The sequence below is a fragment of the Cyprinus carpio genome, chromosome B9 (genome assembly GCF_018340385.1).
Source record: "Cyprinus carpio isolate SPL01 chromosome B9, ASM1834038v1, whole genome shotgun sequence".
NCBI classification, from domain to species: Eukaryota; Metazoa; Chordata; class Actinopteri; order Cypriniformes; family Cyprinidae; genus Cyprinus; species Cyprinus carpio.
In genome coordinates, this window is record NC_056605.1 from 2,954,144 (window position 1) to 2,976,928 (window position 22,785).

A 22,785-nucleotide genomic window follows, 5' to 3' on the forward strand; every position below is an offset into this window, starting at 1 on the left:
TTAGCAAATTAATATTGGATTTCTATTAATAATAAATGTATGCTGTCTTCTGTTTACTGACGCAGTTATAATATCATCTTATAATTCGTTGTCTCTCTAAACTTTGGAATGTCCTGAAAGTTCTGACACAAGTTTTCATTTCAAAAATATGAAAGCGGTTTGTTTTTATGAATGGGATGTAGTCGATGTGTTTGTGTGAGCTGTAATGAGCTGAGAGAGTGAATGTTTGCTCTTCATTGGTGATGCTGTGATTATCTGATCCTCTACACACACACTCGGCGTCTCTCACACGGCTGTTTACAGACCTCTCACAGTAATGAGCGCACACACACTCAGCAGTGTGAAGTGTTAACTGACTGATGCTGATCATTCTCTGTGTGTGTGTGTGTGTGTGTGTGTGTGTGTGTGTGTGTGTGTGAGCAGTCGGGCAGGTATCAGTGAGATGTTTGAGGGGCATCATGGTCCAATCACAGGCATTCACTGTCACACAGCGGCAGGACCCGTAGATTTCTCTCATCTCTTCCTGACCGCCTCATTTGATTGGACCGTTAAACTCTGGAGCACCAAGGTAGCTCAGCATCCATGAACACTTATTCCATAACGCTGTCATTCATGAGTCTGTGGGCTGACTGTGTGTCTCTCTCTGCTGTAGAGTAACAAGCCGCTGTACTCGTTCGAGGACAACTCTGATTATGTGTATGATGTCATGTGGTCTCCGGTGCACCCCGCTCTCTTCGCCTGTGTGGACGGACTGGGACGCGTCGACCTGTGGAACCTCAACAATGACACAGAGGTGATGCATGAAATATTACTGAATAAATGATGCACATATTCAGTGACATATTTAGTATTGACAATAATGGTCTGAACTCATAATCAAGCTTTGATCCAGCGCTTCTACACTGAGAGCCAGAATCGTGTTTTTTTTTAGAAATATATTTAAAACAATTGCATAAACATTTTTCAGCCTGTTGACAGTATTAGTGTATCTGGATATTTATGCATTTGCTCTGAAATCATCTCATGAAAGACTTTTTTTTTCAGTCAGTTTTATAAAACAAACAGTGTATCTACGGTAATTAGATTTAAAATGTTTGAAGTAAAACTCATTTGCATGAAAATAATCAAACACTGTGAGTTACTGGACTTTAGTGTTCAACAACCTTTCTGCCATGATTAGTGTTAAATGAAAAGATGTACAGCATATAAATCAGTTCAAAAAATATTTTATATACCTAAGATGCATTAAATTCATCAAAAGTGACAGTAAAAATATTTAGAATGTTCTAAAAGATTTCTATTCCAAATAAATGCTGTTCTTTTGAAATTTTTATTCATGAAGGAATTTTGAAAAAATTTATCAGTTTCCAAAAATAAATAAATAACTGTTTTAACATTGATGATGATAATTATTTCTGAATGATTTTAGAATGACAGAAGGAATAAACTATATTTTAAAATACATTCAAAAAGAAAACCGTTATTTTAAATTATTATATTTAATATGCGTTTTTTATAATTATATTCACAATATTGCTGTTATACAGGTCCTTCTAAAAAAATTAGCATATTGTAAAAAAGTTCATTATTTTCCATAATGTAATGATAAAAATTAAACTTTCATATATTTTAGATTCATTGCACACCAACTGAAATATTTCAGGTCTTTTATTGGTTTAAATACTGATGATTTTGGCATACAGCTCATGAAAACCCAAAATTCCTATCTCAAAAAATTAGCATATTTCATCCGGACCAATAAAAGAAAAGTGTTTTTAATACAAAAAAAAGTCAACCTTCAAATAATTATGTTCAGTTATGCACTCAAATACTTGGTCTGGGAAATTCCTTTTGCAGAAATCAGACTGCTTCCACAATGCGGCGGCGTGGCCATGGAGGCAATCAGCCTGTGGCACTGCTGAGGGTGTTATGGATGGCCCAGGATGCTTCGATAGAGCGGCTTAAGCTCATCCAGAGTGTTGGGTCTTGCGTCTCTCAACTTTCTCTGCACACAATATCCCACAGATGCTCTATGGGGTTCAGGGTCAGGAGAGTTGGCAGGCCAATTGAGCACAGTAATAACCATGGTCAGTATAACCATTTACCAGTGGTTTTGGGCACTGTGAGCAGGTGCCAGGGGTCGTGCTGAAAAACGAAATCTTCATCTCCATAAAGCTTTTCAGCAGATGGAAGCATGAAGTGCTCCAAAATCTCCTGATAGCTAGCTGCATTGACCATGCCCTTGATTAAAAACACAGTGGACCAACACCAGCAGCTGACATGGCACCCCAGACCATCACTGGGACTGGGGGTACTTGACACTGGACTCTTCAGGCATTTTGGCATTTTTCCTTCTCCCCAGGCTTCCTCCAGACTCTGGCACCTTGATTTCCGAATGACATGCAAAATTTGCTTTCATACCGAAAAAAAAGTACTTTTGGACCACTGAGCAACAGTCCAGTGCTGCTTCTCTGTAGCTCCAGGTCAGGCGCTTCTGCCGCTGTTTCTGGTTCAAAAGCACACACGCCTGTGCACGGTGGCTCTGGATGTTTCTACTCCAGGACTCAGTCCACTCTGCTTCCGCAGGTCCCCCAAGGTCTGGAATCGGTCCTTCTCCACAATCTTCCTCCAGGGTCCGGTCACCTCTTCTCGTTGTGCAGCGTTTTTTGCCCACACTTTTTTACTTCCCAAAGACTTCCCACTGAGGTGCCTTGATACAGCACCCTGGGAACAGCCTATTCGTTCAGGAATTTCTTTCTGTGTCCTTACCCTCTCGCTTGAGGGTGTCAATGATGGCCTTCTGGGGACAGCAGTCCCCGGGTCGGCAGTCTTACCTATGATTGAGGTTTGCGGTTTTATGAGTAATGAACCAGGCTGGGAGTTTTTACAAAAGCCTCAGGAATCTTTTGCAGGTGTTTAGAGTTAATTAGTTGATTCAGATGATTTAGGTTAATAGCTCGTTTAGAGAACCTTTTCATGATATGCTAATTTTTTGAGATAGGCATTTTGGGTTTTCATAGCTGTATGCCCAAATCATCAGTATTAAAACAATAAAAGACCTGAAATATTTCAGTTGGTGTGCAATGAATCTTAAAATATATGAAAGTTTAATTTTTATCATTACATTATGGAAAATAATGAACTTTTTCACAATATGCTAATTTTTTGAGAAGGACCTGTATATATTGCTGTCCTGAACAGGACTTCTTTGAAAAATCTTGTCCACCTCAAACTCTTTTGAACAGTGTTTATATAAACCTGCACTGCATTTAAAATATGATTCATTTCCTATTTGTGACCCTGGACCGCAAAACCTGTCATTAGGGTTAATTTTTTTAAGCTGAGTTCTATACATCAAATAATCTTTCCATTGATGTATGGTTTGTTAGGATAGAACAATATTTGGTAGAGATACAACTATTTGAAAATCTGCAATCTAAGGATGCAAACCAATCTAAATACTGAGAAAATCACATTTAAAGTTGTCCAAGTGAAGGTCTTAGCAATCCATATTACTAATCCAAAATTAAGTTTTGATATATTTACAGTAGGAAATTTACCAAATATCTTCATGGAACATGATCTTTACTTAATATCCTAATGATAATTTTTTTTATATAATTTTGACCCATACAGTGTATTGTTGGCTATTGCTACAAATACACCAGTGCTACTTATAACTGCTTTTGCGCTCCAGGGTCACATTTACTGTATACAGTAAGCTTTCTGTATATGTTTTACTACTTATTTTGCATGTTTTACTCAGACAGTTTGAGTCCAAATTCGCAACAAGGCATCAGAGTGTGTTTGCTGATCTATGTTCTTATGAGCTATTTCTGCTATACAAGAAAGCCAGTATATGAAAAATGTACAGTTTCTTGTGTTCAGCCTTGTTTCTTTCAAATATCAGCTTGGAAGTAACGAATCCCCTTCTCCTATGTGTTACACAAACTCTTTGTGACAAATAAAATATATAATGGGGATGTATCAGATACTGACTGAATAAAGAGATCAGATTTCACCGCTTGCAACCTCACATACACTCAGTCGTTATGATCAGATGGAGAAAATCAGTTGAATCTGTGTGTGTGTGTGTGTGTGTGTGTGTGTGTGTGTGTGTGTGTGTGTGTGTGTGTGTGTGTGTGTGTGTGTGTGTGCGCGCAGGTACCCACTGCCAGCATGACGGTGGACGGCAGTCCCGCTCTGAACAGACTGCGCTGGTCTCAGTCGGGCAGAGAGATCGTCGTGGGGGACTCCGAGGGACAGATCCACATTTACGACGTCGGCGAGGTGAGACAGTAGTTTTTTCTTAAAGGGCTAGTTCACCCAAAAATTTAAATTCTGTCATTAATGACTCACCCTCATGTCGTTCCAAACCTGTAAGACCTCCATTCATCTTCAGAACACAAATTAAGATATTTCTGATGAAATCCGAGAGCTCTCTGACCCTCCCATAGACAGCAATGTAATTAACACAATCAATGCACAGAAACAAAGCAAGGAGATCAGTAAAATAGTCCATGTGACATCAGGGGTTCAGCTGTAATTTTACGAAGCTACGAGAATACTTTTTGTGCACAAAGAAAACAAAAATAATGACTTTATTCAACAATTCGTTTCTGAGCCTTGATCATGGTGGTGTCCTTGCTGTCTACGGGGGGGTCAGAGAGCTCTCGGATTTCATCAAAAATATCTTAATTTGTGTTCTGAAGATGAACGGAGGTCTAACGGGTTTAGAACGACATGAGAGTGAGTAATGACAGAATTTTCATTTTTGGGTGAACTATCCCTTTAAGACACATCAGAGACCCGCTACACCGTAACACCTTTCCCCCTCGCTCCTGTTCTGTCGTGTAAAAGCCCACTCTTAGCCTCTAAAGATGACACACACTACAATTACATGTCTGTCAGAGAGGGGCCCTAACAGCACGGCCCTTCAGGGGCCACAGAGGGCCTCTATCACTCAGCAGATAGAGTAGAAGAACGAGATGGACGATTGTTAGGCAGGGGTCAGTTCACTCTTTGAGTACTTTGATCGTCCAGTGTGTGGCCACAACAGACTTACACCTCTTTACAAAACACTCTGTATAATGTTTCTCTCTCTGTTCCACCAAAGCAAATCGCAGTCCCGCGGAGCGACGAATGGACCCGCTTCGTGCGGACGCTGGCGGACATCCACGAGAACCGCGACGATGCCGAGGAACTGGCCGCTCAACGCCTCGCCGCTTAAACCAGCAGATCTCAGGAAGCTGTTATCATGTCTGTCTTTGGAAATGAAATGATTTCTGTGTGCAAACCTTTGATTCTGCCTTTGTTTGGAGTAAAAATATAAAACGTTGACCGTAGGTGCGATTCATAGTGCGAGGCCCACGACCAGAAGCCTTAACATTTGCATGCAAAAAACAAAACCATAATGAATGTTTCTGTTTCTATCCAGGTATCTCTGAGCGTGCTAAACTCTCAGCTTATTATGCACAGCCAAATATTAAACCTTGGATCCCCAAAATTAAAAAAAGGAAACAATTTTTGCATAAAAAAAGTGAAGCTGTTTTTTTGTATTATTTTTATGACAGTTGAGCACATTTTGAAGTAAACCACAAAGTTTAAAGGAATAAATTTGCTGCCTCAAATGCCAAATTTTGTATTGCAGGTTTTTAGTGTAATGCTGTAAAATAGAATCGAGGGTGAGGGAATGTGCTTAAGTGCTAGATGTCATAAAGTAAACATAATATAATATATATTTTATATAGGATTGGTTTTCTTTCATTTTCTTTCACGTGTAATTGTTTTCTTTTGATTTTGGGGTGAAATGTTTTGAGAGGTTTCGTCAGAGTTACCCTAACATCTGCACTATTCTCAATACCAGTGAACTGTCATATCTTTGTTTTTTACTTGATCACAGACCTAGAGAATTGTAGAGCTCTACCTCTTTCAGATCTTGTCAGTGGGTCATGTTCAGCATCAGGTGTTTAGTTTGGTGAGTCTAGCTATGGATAATGTGCTGGAATTGTTTGAATTTTTTTTTTTTTTGTTTCTGTCAGTGATATATTTGTTTTTCTTTTACATCTGAGTGTCGTGTATGTGTTGTGTATATAAATAGCGGGTTCATTTTAGACTATCTGAACTGTTTAAAGTGTCTCTCTTCGAGATCAAGGTCTTCCTCTTCCAGTCTTCACACCTGTTTGAAACACTAATAGTAAGTTTTGCAGAACCTCTTTGAATGTCTTTGTATTTCTGAATTCATTTTCTAAGCCAAATCTCCAATCAGTTTTAATTCATCCTGTAGTATTTTGCAAGGAGAAAGCAGGTTTGCGAAGAATTCAAAACGTTGCTTCCAGCTGTTTCCAATAATAATCCTCATGTTTAATGGAATGTCCAATAAATTCTGCATTTGAAATGTAACAATTGTAATTTATTTCAATAAATGACAATACACTAATCAAATGCATTTAAACCAAATTGCATCATCATCAAATATCCTAAGTCTGTTATTGTGTTGTTGTTTTTCCCCCATATTAAATAAAACATCATTTAATTTTATAAAAAAAAAAAATTATTTTTTTTCCTGTTAGATCCCTTGTTCCCATAGGCATAATATTTAAAAAATACTTTCTTAATACTTTGGCCATTGCTTGAAAATTCCATAGATTTACTATCAACGACTTGGTTAGTAAATTAGTAAAAGTAGATTATAATAGTAGAGATATAGTAGATTAGTATATAATTTTTTATTTTTTTATTTTTTTGAGAAGTATTAAAATATAGCATTTTTTATCATTATTAGTGTCATGTAATTAAAAGCGGTAAAACCAGTGGTGGGATTCTCTTTGGAGGGATTGTCCTCCAAAGTGAATGTGAAACAATCTCTGCAGGAGGTCACTAGAGTTAAAGCAGACTCTGCATCTCCACAGTCTGCTTTAACTCTAGTGACCTTCTGCAGAGATTGTGATCTATAAACACGTGCTGAGTGAAGAAACAAGAGCCAGGTTACAGTGCGTCCAGCCTTTACTTCACGCTCCTTCAAATGCAATCTCACAGACATCTTCCAGACCGCAATTAGAGGAGTCCCACACCTGTGAAACCTCTCATTTTACCGTAGTGAGACATAGCGGCTGTGTGTGTGTGTTGCTCCTCTCCCGTCCGCAGAGCTCTGAAGCAGTCAATCACACCGGTGTTCGTTGTCCCGCGTGCACGGTTTGATGACATCAGCAGGGGTCAGCGGCGAGCGGGAACACAACAGATCTAGGCTATTACAATGCAAAGAAGCTCTATCATAATGCTGCAGAAGAAGCTCAGTTATGCATGATTCAAAAGGGTGTAAAGCATAACACTGACAGCAATTTAAAGTTGAGCTGCTATCCGAATGTGCTTTTTCATGCATTCATGTTTAGATATTGTCTGGAACGGAATATCTATTGGCTCTTTTCCACTCCATGTTACGAGACATTATGTAACACAATATTTATGTGTTATGTCACCGTATAGCTGAAGGTCATTCTCAGGTGCATAGCCTACTTACTGCTGATATTATTACACTGAACTGAGACACATTTGATGCACTTGATTACAGCTGCTGAAGATTCAGCTTTAAATAAATTACATTTTAAAATAGTTTTTTTTTTTTTTTTGGATTTCTTTAGATTTAGTTTATAATTCTTATGTCCTTTGTTCATCATAATAATATTCACAATTGAATGCAACTTGAATTGTTAAGGCTCAATTCAATCAACAGAAGTAAAAAGCTAAATGTATATAGACTATAAACGAATACACCCCAGTTGAAAAAAAATATAGATGAGTTTACCTTTTCAGAGTGATGATGTTTACGACACATCTGTACTACCATTTAGCCACTTGTTAGGAAGCATCTTTTTCAAACCATGTAAAAGCTTTTTTAAAAAGCACAAGGGGTAGGCTTTTTAATATTGTCAAATAAAATGTCAAAATATCTTAATTTGAGTTAACCAGACCTATTTTCAGGCATTTTACCACCCATTGACTTCGAGCAATGGACCTAAAAGTGTTCAAATGTTAACTCGTCTCTGGGTTTTGGGCTTCAGAAATATCCATCCCTTCAGCACTCTATTATATGTATGATTTAATTATAACAAGGCACACAAACTGAGTGATACCACTTGAAGTTAATCAGCTATATATTCAAAATTCAAGCATATAAATAACACTTTACTGTGACATGGATGAAATAATGTTAGTTACTATAGGTATTTGATTCTTTGTTAGGCTAAATCCTTGTATTTATTATTGGTGGTAATAGTTTAAGATGTTGCCACTAAAAAAAAACATAGAGGTTGAGCACTACTCTGAATATTGAGAGAATGTGTCCTTTTATTGTTGTGCCACATAGTCTATCGTAGTATATGTTGTATGATGAACGTTTTTTGTACTGTTGTGTTACCAAAAAATCTGACCTCTAAAGCAAAACAAGCTGAGGTCCACTGTATAATGTAACATTTTTAAAATGTTGAATGTTTGTTTAAAACATTCCTTGAGTATTTTTCCACTCTAGTCCAAAAACAGGGACTACTGTACTCCTGATACACACACCTGTTAAAATCAACTCAGTGTCTGTCTTTAGTCTCGAAGGGAAACTCCAGACTTGCTTTGGAAATCCCTTTAAAGATCTTTGTCCAGAAGTTCCCATATGTTTCCAGTTCTGCTGAATTCTTTTTTATGAACTCATTAATTCCTGAAACCTCAAGCTTGCTCATCTGCGAATGCTAATGCAATCCAGCCCTCTGATTCACATGAAGACAACACCCTGAAACACCCATTGTGTTTGAGACGGCACAGCTGATCCAGGAACAGCACAGAGAGGCTTCATGAGGGTGCTTGTAGGAGGTTGGTGGAATAAGCCTGTGGTTAGACTCAAAATGAAGCCAAACCACGGCAGTATAAGTCAAGCAGAGATACATGCACACACTGAAAAACATACGGGCGGAATAACACACACACAACTCTACTTCCCTTACTAAACCACAGACTCACATACAAGCATCACGATGTGGAAACGGGCACATATTTTAACTGTGAGAGTATTTTAAATAATGACATTACCATATACACTAGTGGAAAAGAAGTGTGCTTAAAAGTATTGATGTGCACTTTCAAATCTTAAATGTATATATTTTAAAAAAGCTGTACTTAAAGAGAGTACACTTTGATTTCTATGTTTAACACACTTAAATGCACTTTAAAATAATTCTAATTAAAAAAAAGTTGTAAAGTACATTATATATCTTTTGTTGTTTTAAAGAAGTAAACTTATTTTGATGTATTGGCTAACATACTAAAGCACATAGTAATATATAATTACGTATAATATATTTTAAACATATTCAATTGCATCTTCATCATTACAAATGTGTAATTACAAATATATTTCAATACATGGCATACGAGTTTCAATGGAAATTAAATTATAGTATATTTCAGGTTAGCATAAATGCTTGTCAGTACATTCTGCAGTACACTTTATTTGAAAGAAAACAGAAGTAATTATGAAATAACATATAAAGATGTACTTAAGTCCTACTTAAGTAGGTCAAAATCACTAAAGTTAAGCTAATCTAATACATAATGCAGTCACATGCAATTAGGTGCCCAAAACATTACTTCATACTTAAGTATTTTATTTTAATTATATTATATTATCTTTTTATCTTCTTTATATGTTTCCCAAAGATATATGCTCCCGTCCTCTATGGAATACAACCCATATCCTAGAATACAAGAAAAAAAACAAAACAAAAAAAAAAATTATATTTGGAATATTGTTCAAAAATTCCCTAGCAACCACTGAATGTTATAGTATGTGACCGCATAGCAACACACTATCAACCTGTTTTGCATGGACAAGCAACAGATTTTATAAATCTTGGAATAGATGATTTACAAATGTGGTTTTATACTCAAGAACATGTGTCTGAACTATGAACATTCCTCAATTCATTCAAAGGCCTCTGCACTTTCTTTAGATATTTAGATGCAATGTAAATCATCGGATTGTTTTCTTTATGACAACTGAACGAAAACAAACATATTCAGGGTCCTTTAAGGACTGAATTTGCAGGGTTGTTTGGGGTAATCAGATAGGAGGGGGCGTTTGAGGCAGACAGTTTGTCCCCTAATTTTAGTCACATCAGGATTGTGCACCCAAGTAAGTGTTTCTAAATCAGCTACATAAACCCTAAAACAAAGGTCTCTTTAAGGCCTGATGTCACTGTGTCAGAGTGATAGAGCGGGCGGAACAAGCGTCCATTCAGAGCAGAAACACAAAGGTCAGTCCAGATCAGGGTCGGTGTGAGACGGAGTCTGGCGGGTCCTGACCTCCAGCACCGCCCTCTTAGGCTTTTTTTTTCTTTTTTCGTCTTCAGGTTCTGTGCTTATTGTGACTGTGAGCTGTGAGTCGCCCATCTTGCCCTTCCCTGTGAGCAGAGTGAGCTTCGAGTCCCGCCTGTGGGGGCTGGGGGGCCTCTTGACTCAGGAGCATCTATCACTGCTCCGGGACCCTAATCAGGGCCAAAGAGGGGTAAACCTGACACCCAGGGTCGAGTCCTACTCTGTAAATATCCGAACGGTTTCCTTAAAAAGGCTGTAAGACTGTCCATCAGGATCCGAGAGGGATATCCGCTACTCTAAAAAAAGATCCTATCCGTCATTTGATTCACTAATTACTCCTCTTAACTACCCCAGTGATCTATCAATAGCTCTAATTACTCTGTTAGCGTAACTGTGGTGGACGGCTACAGCACGTGGCGGGGCAACAAAGTTTGGAATAATGCTGTCTTGTTAACAGTTTTTAGCTTTTATTATTTTAGTATCATTAATAATTTATTATATGGCCAAATCCCATGAACAGCAATGCTGATATAAAGTAATATTACACAGCTACGAGTGTGATCTTGCTCATATATTATATATATATAATATATATATATATAATATATATATAAATAATATAGTAATATATATACATTTACATTTAGTCATTTAGCAGACGCTATTATCCAAAGCAACTTACAAATGAGGACAATGGAAGCAAACAAAATCAACAAAAGAGCAATGATATACAAGTGCTAAAACAAGTCTTAGTAAGCTTCAGTACACGTAGCAAGGGTTTTGTTAAATAATACTAATAAAATAAAAGAAAACACACATAGAATAGAAAAAGAATAAAGCAAGCTTGTGTTTTTTGGCCTTTTTTGCTTTTGTATAATAAATAAAAAGAAAACAAATAGATAGAATACAAAAAGATTAGAAAAGCTAGTGTTAGGTTTTTTTTTTTTTTAATTTCTCTATTTAGTGTTTATTAAACAAGCAGTAAATGAATAGAGTGCAAGTCTAAAAGGGACAAGTTTTTTATAGAATAGAATTAGAATAGAGAGTGCTAGAGTTAGAGGGTCAAATAAAGATGGAAGAGATGTACAGATATTAAAATGTTCAGCAGATGTATATAACTGTGATGACAACTCTCGGAGTGATTTGCAATGTTAATGTATTTGGTCTTGGCTGAATAGATCTGCTGTGAGACTTGCTACTGCCAATCCATCCTCAACATGCTGCTGTGAGCATGTAAGAAATATTGCTGCTGCACAAATAACATATATGAATAACCATAGCATACATGATCACCTCATAGAAGATCAATACAGGTGGAGCTGGGGAAGTTTCATGCCAGACCTTGTGTGCGTGTGTGTGCGTGTGTGTGTGTGTTTGTGTGTGTGTGTGTGTGTGTGTGTGTGTGTGTGTGTGTGTGTGTGTGTGTGTGTGTGTGTGTGTTGGGTGGTGTATATATATATATATATATATATATTCAATTCAAGTTTATTTGTATAGTGCTTTTCACAATGCAAATTGTTCAAAGCAGCTTTACAGAAAATTAAAGTTTCTACATTATATTTAGTAATAGTTATCAGTGGTGACTGCCTCAAGTTGCTGTCTATATGGCAGAAATGTACGGTAAAAATCAAGCAGTTAGTTAAAGGGATACTCCACCCAAAAATGAAAATTTTGTCATTAATCTCTTACCCCCATGTCGTTCCAAACCTGTAAAAGCTCCATTCGTCTTCAGAACACAATTTAAGTTATTTTGGATGAAAACCGGGAGGCTTGAGACTGTCCCATAAACTGACAAGTAAATAACAGTGTCAAGGTCCAGGAAAGGTGTGAAAGTCTTCATCAGAATACTTCATCTGCCATCAGACTTACAATCTGGGTTATATGAAGCGACGGGAAACACTTTTTGTAAGCAAAGAAAACAAAAATAACAACTATATTCAACAATTCCTTTGTCAACATTCTCCTCTGTGTCTCTCCATATCACCGTATGCTGCGTATCCTCTCCTGTATCATTTGCGCCACAAGGATGCGGGACAGTCACAGCCCTCCCAGTTTTCATCCAAAATATCTCAAATTGTGTTCCGAAGATGAACAGAGCTTTTATGGTTTGGAACGACATGGGGGTAAGAGATTAATGACAAAATTTTCATTTTTGGGTGGAGTATCCCTTTAATGTCATGTAATCAAACAGATGGTGAACAGTATTAACATCAATGATTATATGTTGCGATCAAACTTTTAGCAAAATTTGGTAGTTTTGTATGTTGTCTGAGGGTTGGCATCATCACTTCTCAGGTCTACTATTCTGTAGAAATCTGAAGTGTAGACTCTACTGCACACTCTAATGTTGAATATTAACCATAACCCATTGAACTTTGGTGGAGGATTTGGCTCAGAACTACAAACATGAATAAAATCTACAAACATGGTGGATGCACAAGACCAACGGTTAAGTAAAAAAGGTATTAGAGTGATTAATAATCAATATCTAACCTGATGAAAAAAAATTTAAGATTGTAAACTTATAAAGATACTAACTTTTAAATATTAAAAACATGAAGACAGTTTTATGCATGAAAAATCACAACTGACAGATCAGTGTGCTACTTCTTTTCTCTCCAGTACTGCAAGAGGAGTTGTCGAGCAGAGTTAATGAACTGAACTGAAAAGATATGAGGATATGAGGACATTAACCGTGACACGATGATTGGCAGGCCACTTTACGGTGACAGGATGCACACAGCTTTGCGATAAGATGCAATTATGGAGTGGTATATGTCCCAAAACTTTTCTGCTATAGACTTCAAAGTAATTTCACTTGAAATAAATTACCTGAAAAAAAAACTGACTGTATTTCATATAACTGCCAGGGCAACTTTTCTCATTTGTATTTAGTTTAACTTGATGTACTAAAATATGGTAATGTTATATGCAATGTAAAATATAAAACTAAAGCTGAAATAAAAATGAATAAAAATGATAGAAATATTAAAAAAATATATATAAAAATGATAAAAACACACAACACAATGACTAAAACTTTAACTACACATTAAATGAAAATAGAAATAAAAAATAGTAAATCATTCAAAATATTTATAAAAAAACGTTATATGCTATAATTATGTGCTGAATATTTAGAGTTTAGGGTATTTAGGTTTTTGTTCAAATCACTAACCCGTTAGCAGAGTCAGTATTAATAGTGGTTAAAACTGACTGGACAGTTATACTGTATTCAGCAGAAGCATGTTTAATGGTCTTGAGCGTGTGTGTTGGCGGTTTCCACATGCCATAACAGTGAAGTTCGCAGGTATACACACAGCTGTCAAACTCAATAGAGTCACACTGCAGTCAGTCAGCCCCGCAGCCCCTGCCATGCACCCTGCATGCCCCAATTATGGCCTGACAGAGGTCAGCGCCCCGCAGACCTGACCCTCCTCTCTCTCTGACACACCTACCAGCCTACATGAGCACGATTAGCATCTGATAAAAATAGTTTGGAGTTATGCAACAATCTTCAAAACTGCTGCTGTGAATCAGAAGTGTTTTCAATACACTCTCAGAAAAAAAGGTACAGAAGCTGTCAGTACCTTTTCAAAAGGTACACTTTTGTGTATGATTGTGACTATGATTTACACTTTAGGTGCTAATATGTACCTTTAAGGTACCAATACGGACTCTTTAGGTACAAAGGTGTGCCTTTTAAAAAAGGTACTGCCCCAGTGACAGCTTTTGTACCTTTTTTTCTGAGTGTAGCTGGTGGCCCTAACAAAATTTAGAGAGCAGGATGGCTGACATAACACCAAAATATTAGCTTATAATTACTGTATAAGAAATGATACAAACACAAAATGGTGAAAATAGAATTTGATGAATAGAATTTGACAACGTGGGAATGTGTCATTTAACACACTCGAATCAACTGAAACTATAGCGGAGCTATTCAGCTTTCACACACAGTAAAATTCATTTCAACTTTTCTGGGGAAAAAGGTGAACGTGTGTGTGATGCTGCTTTTGCAAAACCTGCTGCCTGATGTAAGGGTGATGTGGGTGATGGCCATGGCGATGCGGTTGCTATGATGCCCTAAATGTGTTTCTCACCATGTTGCTATGCTGTTGCTAGGGCATTATTAAGTGGTTGTTTACAGCAACAATTGAAAGCAGCCTCCACATTGCTGAGGGTTCTGGGGGATTTTTCTGGATTTTAAGTCCTTACTTTAATGTCTATCTTTGTCTGTTTTATTATAGGTAAAATGATTATAACATGAAGATTAATAAGGGTCAGAAAAAAAACACTAATAAGTCACTCTTTAACTTCTGACAGTAGTGGGATAGTTACAGTAGTGTCTATAAAGTGGTTGGTGGTGAGTTGTGTATGTTGATTTGAGTTAAGGTAATTATTTTTTGTGAGAGTATAAAACTGTTCGCCTCACATCTAAGACAATTATACTGCTACTGCAATAACTTAAAGCAGGATGTGACGATATATATCTTATATATATATATATATATATATATATATATATATATATATAGTATTATATATATAATATATATATATATATATATATATATATTATATAATATATATATATATATATATATATTACATTCTAAATGAAACCCTTTTAGAGTGAGAAAATCAAAGGTTTAGATGTATATGTGTTTGTGTGTGTTTCCAAAGTGAAGTGAAATTGGGCAAGAGTTTGATGGCCTTCTTAGGATGCAAAATCACTATAAAAGAATCAAGAATGTGGTCCGTGTGCACTATATACCAAGTCTCTGGAAGCCATACAATACTGTGTAAAAACAGTAAAAGTATTGACTGTATTAATTTTTAGGTAAAAAAAAAAGCTATTTTCATCTATTAAGAAGCTTTTGTGGAATGGAAGGGTTCCATGGATGTTAAATGTTCTTCATGGAACCATCAATTCCAATAAATAACCATTGTTATTAAGAGTATATAGTCAAATGGGCCATGAAATTTTTTGGTGTTTTGGTTTTCAAAGCTTGAAAGTCTCCAAAATGTCATTTTTTTGTGTCTCATATAAGAATATTTTAAATGAAGAATTGTATTTGCATAACTGAGCTGATGGAAGTGCTGACCCCTATCTAATAATGAAAAGCAAGACCATAATTCAAACAGAGAGAACGAGAGAGAGAGAGCTGTTTAATCAGAGCATGGTGTGATGCAAGGACTGTGAGAGAGCGAACATAAAAGGAAGATGGTACAAAATGCCAGATGCAGACGCAGCAGTAGATGGCAGTATTGATCTCCTTCATCATGTTTCTAAAATCCGTTCTCTGTCTCTCTTTCTCTCTGTGTGTGTGGATTAGAAGAGTGTAAGGAGGCACTCTCTCTGGTTTATCTCTGTGCTGTTGACATCTTAAGAGAAAAGAGTAACACTAACCACTGGCCCATAATCCCCTGGGAGGCAGACTGCTTTCTAAAAACACAGGCCTGTCTTTCAGCAGCATGTGTACAATGCTGTGAGAACACCACACTCTGTGGCTGGTGCATAATCTTCAGATAACTTATAATTTGTAAAATAACACAAATTCTCTGTGGTCCCTCGTATTGTCTGCAAATCAGCAATACCATATGAATCACAGAACTGACTAGGATTCTCAGAATCAAACTCTTTGTGTGTGTAAACTCAGCTGACTCCATAAATGGATTGTTTATACAGTTTCACCTAAGCTCTACATGTATCAGTTTTCAGCCCACTCTCTATCAGTAAACTATAACAAAACTTTATGACCGATGGTTGAAATACAAAAATACTGTGTTTGTCCTAAGGCATCAGTATTGGTCTCTCAAATGATAGTAACAGGGCTGACATAATGCTGGTAGTAACAGACTGTAAACAAACAAACAAACCTGGGGACAGTAGCATGAGTTACGCAACAAACAAGTGGTTGTTAACAAGACTGGTTAACTGCTTTTCAGATTCAGATTAGACCATTTTACATTTTTATGTAACTGACTTCAAAAAAGTCTGAAAAATCTTTCTGAAAAAAAATGAGAAGATGAACACTTAAGACTACTCTAAGTAGTTATTGTAATCAGTCACTGATCTATCACATGGTACCAGAGCTGTCCTAGGACTTTCCTACTGTACAAGTTTGTATAATAGATTGTCTGTTAAAGTGATTTTGGCTGAAATATAATGGACAATCTATAATGTAACAGAGCTAACAGAAACAGACTCTATTACCATATCAGAGGTAACATTAACTAACCTGAATATAACAGACATGACAGTAACAAAGCTGATTACAACAGACCTCACAGTAAAAGCTGATAGTAAAAGAGCTGACAGTAACATGCCTTATCTAACTGAGCTGACAGTAACATAATGGATTGCAACAGATATGATAGTAACAGACATTACAGGTACATGGTATAACAGAGATGAGAGTAACAGAAAAATGATGTTTGATGTTAAATGTTATTGTAGCTAATTTGATTTTATAGTAGAAGAGAAGGTAACAAAGTATTATAACAGATAGTAACAGAGGTGACTTGGATATAAAAGATAGTAAGAGATAGTAACTGTTGACAGTATTGGAAAAGATACAGTAGAATATGATAGTAACATTGTGACTTGGTTGTAAAAGGTGGTTGGAGGTGAAAGTAGTTGTTGTTGATAACAGAGCTGATCTATGCAAATATAACAAACAATATAGTAACCAAGTTGATTTTAACAGATGTGACTGTAACAGAGCTAACTGTAACTGATAGTAAAAGAACTGACAGTCACAACGCTGACAGCAACATAGCTGATAGTGACAGTAACAAACACAAATATAACAGACATGATAGATACATAGCTTATTTATTTTATTTTAAGATAGCTGATTGTAACAAAACTGATAGTAACAGGAAGAGTTTAACAGAACTGACAGTAATAACAAATCTCTAAGTAACAGAGTTGATAGATCATATGTTAACTCCAGTGTTGGGAAGCTTTGGACATGAAATAGGTTACGGCTGTAAAATGTAGTTAAAAGTAGTGCAACTATGTCAGTTACTTTATTAAAGTATAATGTAACTGGTTGAATTTGATTACTTTTTTATTACTTTTCTAAATGTCTAACAAATGTTTTCAGTTGTTAATCATTTTGAGACATTTAAAGCGGGCAGGGTTAACCTTACAGTAGTGCTCAACACTGATTACTGTCAGACTTTCAAAATCTTTTATCACCTGAATTTAGATGATATATATATATATATATATGATATACAGTACAGCGTCAAAAGTTTGGAAACATTACTATTTTTAATGTTTTTTGAAAGAAGTTTCTTCTGCTGATCATCAAGCCTGCATTTATCATTGATCAAAAATACAGAAAAAAATGGAATATTGTGATATATTATTACAATTTAAAATAAGTGTTTTTAAATTTATTATACTTTAAATTATCATTTATTTCTGTGATGCAAAGCTGAATTTTTAGGATCATTATCACCTGATCCTTTAGAAATCATTCTAATATGATGATTCATTATCAAAGTTGGAAACAGTTCTGCTGCTTAATCTTTTTTCAGAACATGTGATACTTTTTTAGGATACTTTGATGAATAAAAAGTATAAAAATAAAAATAAAAAAAAGAAGCTATGTTTTTAAATATAATCATTTTGTCAATAACAATACACACTGCTGGTCAGTAATTTGGGGTCAGTATTTTTTTTTCTTTTTTTTTTAATAAAATCAATACTTTTATTCAGCAAGGAAGATGTGTTAAATTGATAAAAAGTGATAGTAAAGAAAATATATTGTTAGAACTATATATTATTAGAATTTAATTTTTTTTACTTAATAAAATGCAGTTCTTTTTAACCTTTTTATTCATCAAATATATTAGACACAGCAGAACTGTTTTCCAACAACTCATAATAAATCAGAATATTAGAATGATTTCTAAATGATCATGTGATGAGACTGGATGTTACATGGTGACCACTGAAGGCTGGAGTAATTGATGCTGAAAAATTCAGCTTTGCATCACAGGAAATAAATTATTTTTTTAAAGTATATTCAAATAGACACTATTATTTTAAGTTAGTGTAATAATATTTCACAATATTACTGTTTTTTCTGTATTTTTGATCAAATAAATGCAGGCTTGATGAGCAGAAGAGACTTCTTTCAAAAACATTAAAAATAGTAATGTTTCCAAACTTTTGACCTGTCATATATAAATATAATGCACTGTAATGCATTTTTATTAACAGCCATGGTGGCAACTAAATTAAATAAAAATGTCATTAATCAATTATGTAATGCCGTTACATATAACTAGATACTCTCCAACACTGGTTACCTCTGTAGAAGCCATAGAAGCCTTCATAACAGAGCAATCTCAAAGCTATTTTTATACCTGCGCTGACCTTCAAAGGACCCATTGGACCTTCGGTTCTGTATGCAGGTGTTCACAAGGTCGATGGGGTCACACAGCTGTAGCTCCTGTTGCTGCTCAGGACAACCCCAAAAATCTGTCAATCAAAACATCTGGAGGGAGTTCTCTCCATCAGTATTCAGACACATGCACACATACACTCATAGTCAAAATATGAACTCTGAACCACACACTCACACAGAGACGGAACCACACACACTCAGAGCAGAGCAGGTGTCAATCAAAGTATGAGTTTGAACTTCCTGCTGCCCCAAACATGCAAATCTGTTTGCAGGGCAAATCTGCAGGCCAAGCTTAATGGCTATTAATGCAATTTCTCACGCTTGTTTTCCCTCTCATTCGCCTTTACACCTTTCTGTCTCTCTCATTTATTATTCATGGATACTATTCATTAAAGGTATTACATGTATAGTTCCAGACAAAATGGAGATGTTTTGCAGAATGTTTATGCTGCTCTTTTCCATACATAAATGTCATATGTCCTTTAAACAACAACTGATAAAATTATATCAGATGGAAATATTTAATAAGAGACAAAATAACATTATTATTCACTGTGAAGGTGCCTAAAGTAGTACATGAAGTTGGTCTGTGCTAATTATAATGATCTTAGTTTAACAGCAGTAGATGTGTGTGTGTGTGTGTGTGTGTGTGTGTGTGTGTGTGTGTGTGTGTGTGTGTGTCTGAGAGAGAAAGTAGGACTGTGTGAATGAGAGAGCGTGTACTTTAGGTACTCCAGCTCTTTGTGCAATAAAACTGTTACAGAATGTGTGTTTGTGGCAGACAACACTGCACTCTTTTGATTTGTATCTTTTGTTACCTGCTCAGTTTGGTAAGAATGCATCTGTCATGGGCATCAATGGGAATGTAAATGCAGAGTGCAGCAGCAAGTGACAGTCTCAGACTTGTATTCTGTCAGGTGAGAGCTAGTGCAAAGACTGCTGTTTTAAAACACTTAAGAGAGGGATAGTTCTGTCTTTTTTTGCATAGCACACTGGAAAAAGTGGTACTTCTACTTGATTAATTAAACCCATAAAAATGAATGTGGTTAATTCAGTGATGTTAAAGTATTTTATTGACTTGAACCAACTAAAATTAGTTTAGATGTTTCCCTCTTTTTAGTTTACTTGCACTACCATTCAAAATTTTGAGGTCAGTAATTAAAGGGATAGTTCATCCAAAAATGAAAATTAGCCAATGTTTTACTCACCCTCAACGCATCTTAGGACTTCTGAATCCAATCGGAGTTATATTAAAAATTATCCTCTCTCTTTCAAGCTTTTGAATGGGAGTAGACGGGTGTTTTTGTTCAACAGTCCACACATGCCTCACACAGCTCCGGGGGTCGAATAAAAACCTCCTATACCTCCTATAGCGAATTGATGCGTTTTTGTAAGAAAAATAATTTTTTAGAAAGTTTTCTCTAACTTCCGCTAACTGTCGTACACACAGAAGCCATTCCAGCGGATGACGTAGGACATGGGCAGAGCGCATGTGCCGGTGATTAGTCACGAATTAGAAGCGCATAACCAGGATTTGTAAAGTAAAATGTCAGAGGATTTCGATATAAGCCAAGAGGAGACAGGTTTTCCTTTTGGTAAAGAGAGGAAACTTTGATTCCTTTGCTCCTGTAAACAAACTCGCGGGACTATCATATCTCAGAAAAAAGTTAAAGAGAAAAAAGTGTTTATAAAGTTTGAAATATGGATATTTTTCTAACAAATACGCATCAGTTTGCTACAGAAGGCTGCATGGAGCCGTGTGAGGCAAGTTTTAATTTGGATGGATGTGCTTTATTTGACTACTTTTGGACTGTTAAACAAAATCACCCACATACTCTCATTCTAACGCTCAGAACAGCCAGGATCATTTTTAATATAACTCCGATTGGATTCGTCTGAAAGAAGAAAGTCATATACACCTAGGATGCATTGAGGGTGAGTAAAACATGGGCTATTTTTCATTTTTGGGTGAACTAACCCTTTAAGAACACATTACATTGATCGGTAGTGACTGTAAAGACATTTTAAAAAGCTACAGAGTTTGTATTTCAGATAAATGCTGTTCTTTTTGAACTTTTCATTTATCAAAGAATCTGGAATATATATATATATACATTTATCATGGTTTCCACAAAAGTATTAAACAAGACAAAAACTTAAACTGTTTTCATAATGATAAGAACCCTTTGTGAGCAGCAAATCAGCATATTAGAGTGATTTCTGAAGGATTATCTGAAGTATGACTGAAGACTAGAGTAATGATGCAGGAATGCATTTGTAATAATATTTGACAATATTACTGTTTTTATTGATCAAATACATGCAGCCTTGGTGAACATAAGAGACTTGCTTCAACAAGGATCATGTGACACTGAAGACTAGAGTAATGACTGTTGAAAATTAGCTTTTGCCATCACATAAGTAAACTGCATTCTGATATATATTAAAGGGGTCATATGACGTTGCTAAGAAGAACATTATGTTGTGTATTTGGTGTAATTAAATGTGTCTATGTAGTTTAAGGTTAAACAAACACATTCTTTTTCACATACTGTACATTATTGTTTCTCCTCTTTACCCCGCGTTCTGAAACGCGTTGTTTTTTACAAAGCTCATCGCTCTGAAAAGCAGGGCGTGCTCTGATTGGCCAGCTTTCCAGTGCATTGTGATTGGCTGAATGCCTCAAGCATGTGACAGAAATGTTACGCCCCTCAACATACTGTGATGTGTGTCCCGGTCAGAACACCGGCAAGACAAAGACAAGACAAGACAAAAACAATAAAACCCATTACAAATGAGGCATTTGTTGCATCCAGCGGGGACATAATTACTGATTATAATTACTTTTACTGTGTTTTTACGCGTTGCATTGCATCGCGCCACGTAAACATAAAACCATGTCTGCATTTTTGAACGGAGAAACGACAAACAACAAGTGCTACTCTACACTGCTCAAAACTCATGTTTGAATCATCAGTGGCAAATCCTTTACACATGAAACCGTACTTACAGACTGTGAGTCAGAAGGGCCGGCATTATAGTCTTCTCTCCCAGGATCAGGAAACAGTCCTCCATAAAATGCACTGCACACATCTGATTATTGGGTTGAACTGTTCTGGAACAATGTTGTAGATATAACTTAACCACTGATTTCTAGTCAAGTCATCTTTTGGAAGGCCAAATATAGTTTTTTTTTTTTTTTTAAATAGAAAATAATAATATTATTAATAATTTAATTGTATATACTGTATTTCACAATATTACTGTTTTTACTGTATTTTGACCAAATAAATGCATCCTTGGTAAACATAAGAGACCGTAAAATTTTATATATAGCAATTGATCCATATTTAGTTATGTTTTCCTTCTGTGCTTGTTTATTGAATCTTATTTCCTAATTTTACATTATTATCTTATTTTACAACTTCTGCATTTGTATTTTATTTCAATAAATAAACAATATAATAAATAACAGCTCATAAAAACTGCTGTAATGGAAGACGTGTGTGTGGTTGTGTAAGTGTGTGTGGTGAGCCCTCGATATGTGTGTACAGTATGCATTATTATACAGTGGTCTACAGTGGTATCAGTTTCCTCAGCCATAATTAGTAAGAGATTCCACTGTGGTTCCGGAAGATTTGAGCCATCCGCATCGGAGGCCTCCAAAGCTTTAGATCCGACCCACGCTGTCTCTCTCACTGTCTGTCTTGTTCTCTGATGGTATGGACAGCTATGGTTACCCACCCCGCAGAGGACAGACCTCACTCACCTCCCGCAACAAAAACCAGAATGAAGCAATACACAGACATCACAGCCTGCTGTCAGACTGGCCAAGAGACATCATGACTGTGCTGGAGAGAGAGAGAGAAAGTATCAAGTGAACTTCGTAAACCTATAGAAGGCAGATAGAGCCCTGGACATTTCAGAGGATGTGGAATGTGTTACAGGCGCCCGAGTCTTTGGGACAGTGAGTCACAGCTTGATCAACGTCAGCAGG

General features: G+C 36.2%; 1 protein-coding gene across 3 annotated transcripts in view; it reads left to right on the forward strand.

Moving 5' to 3' along the window:
- Nucleotides 1-5,726, forward strand: part of LOC109056578 (dynein, cytoplasmic 1, intermediate chain 2a) — a 36,202-nt gene extending 30,476 nt beyond the window's left edge. For all 3 annotated transcript variants that reach the window (XM_042730625.1, XM_042730623.1, XM_042730624.1), the window contains 4 exons: nucleotides 424-568; nucleotides 653-793; nucleotides 4,165-4,290; nucleotides 5,117-5,726. In XM_042730625.1, coding sequence (XP_042586559.1) covers nucleotides 424-568; nucleotides 653-793; nucleotides 4,165-4,290; nucleotides 5,117-5,230 — 526 coding nt within the window. In that variant the 3' untranslated portion in view covers nucleotides 5,231-5,726. The remainder of the gene's footprint in view (nucleotides 1-423; nucleotides 569-652; nucleotides 794-4,164; nucleotides 4,291-5,116) is intronic.
- The last annotated feature ends 17,059 nt before the right edge of the window (nucleotides 5,727-22,785 follow it).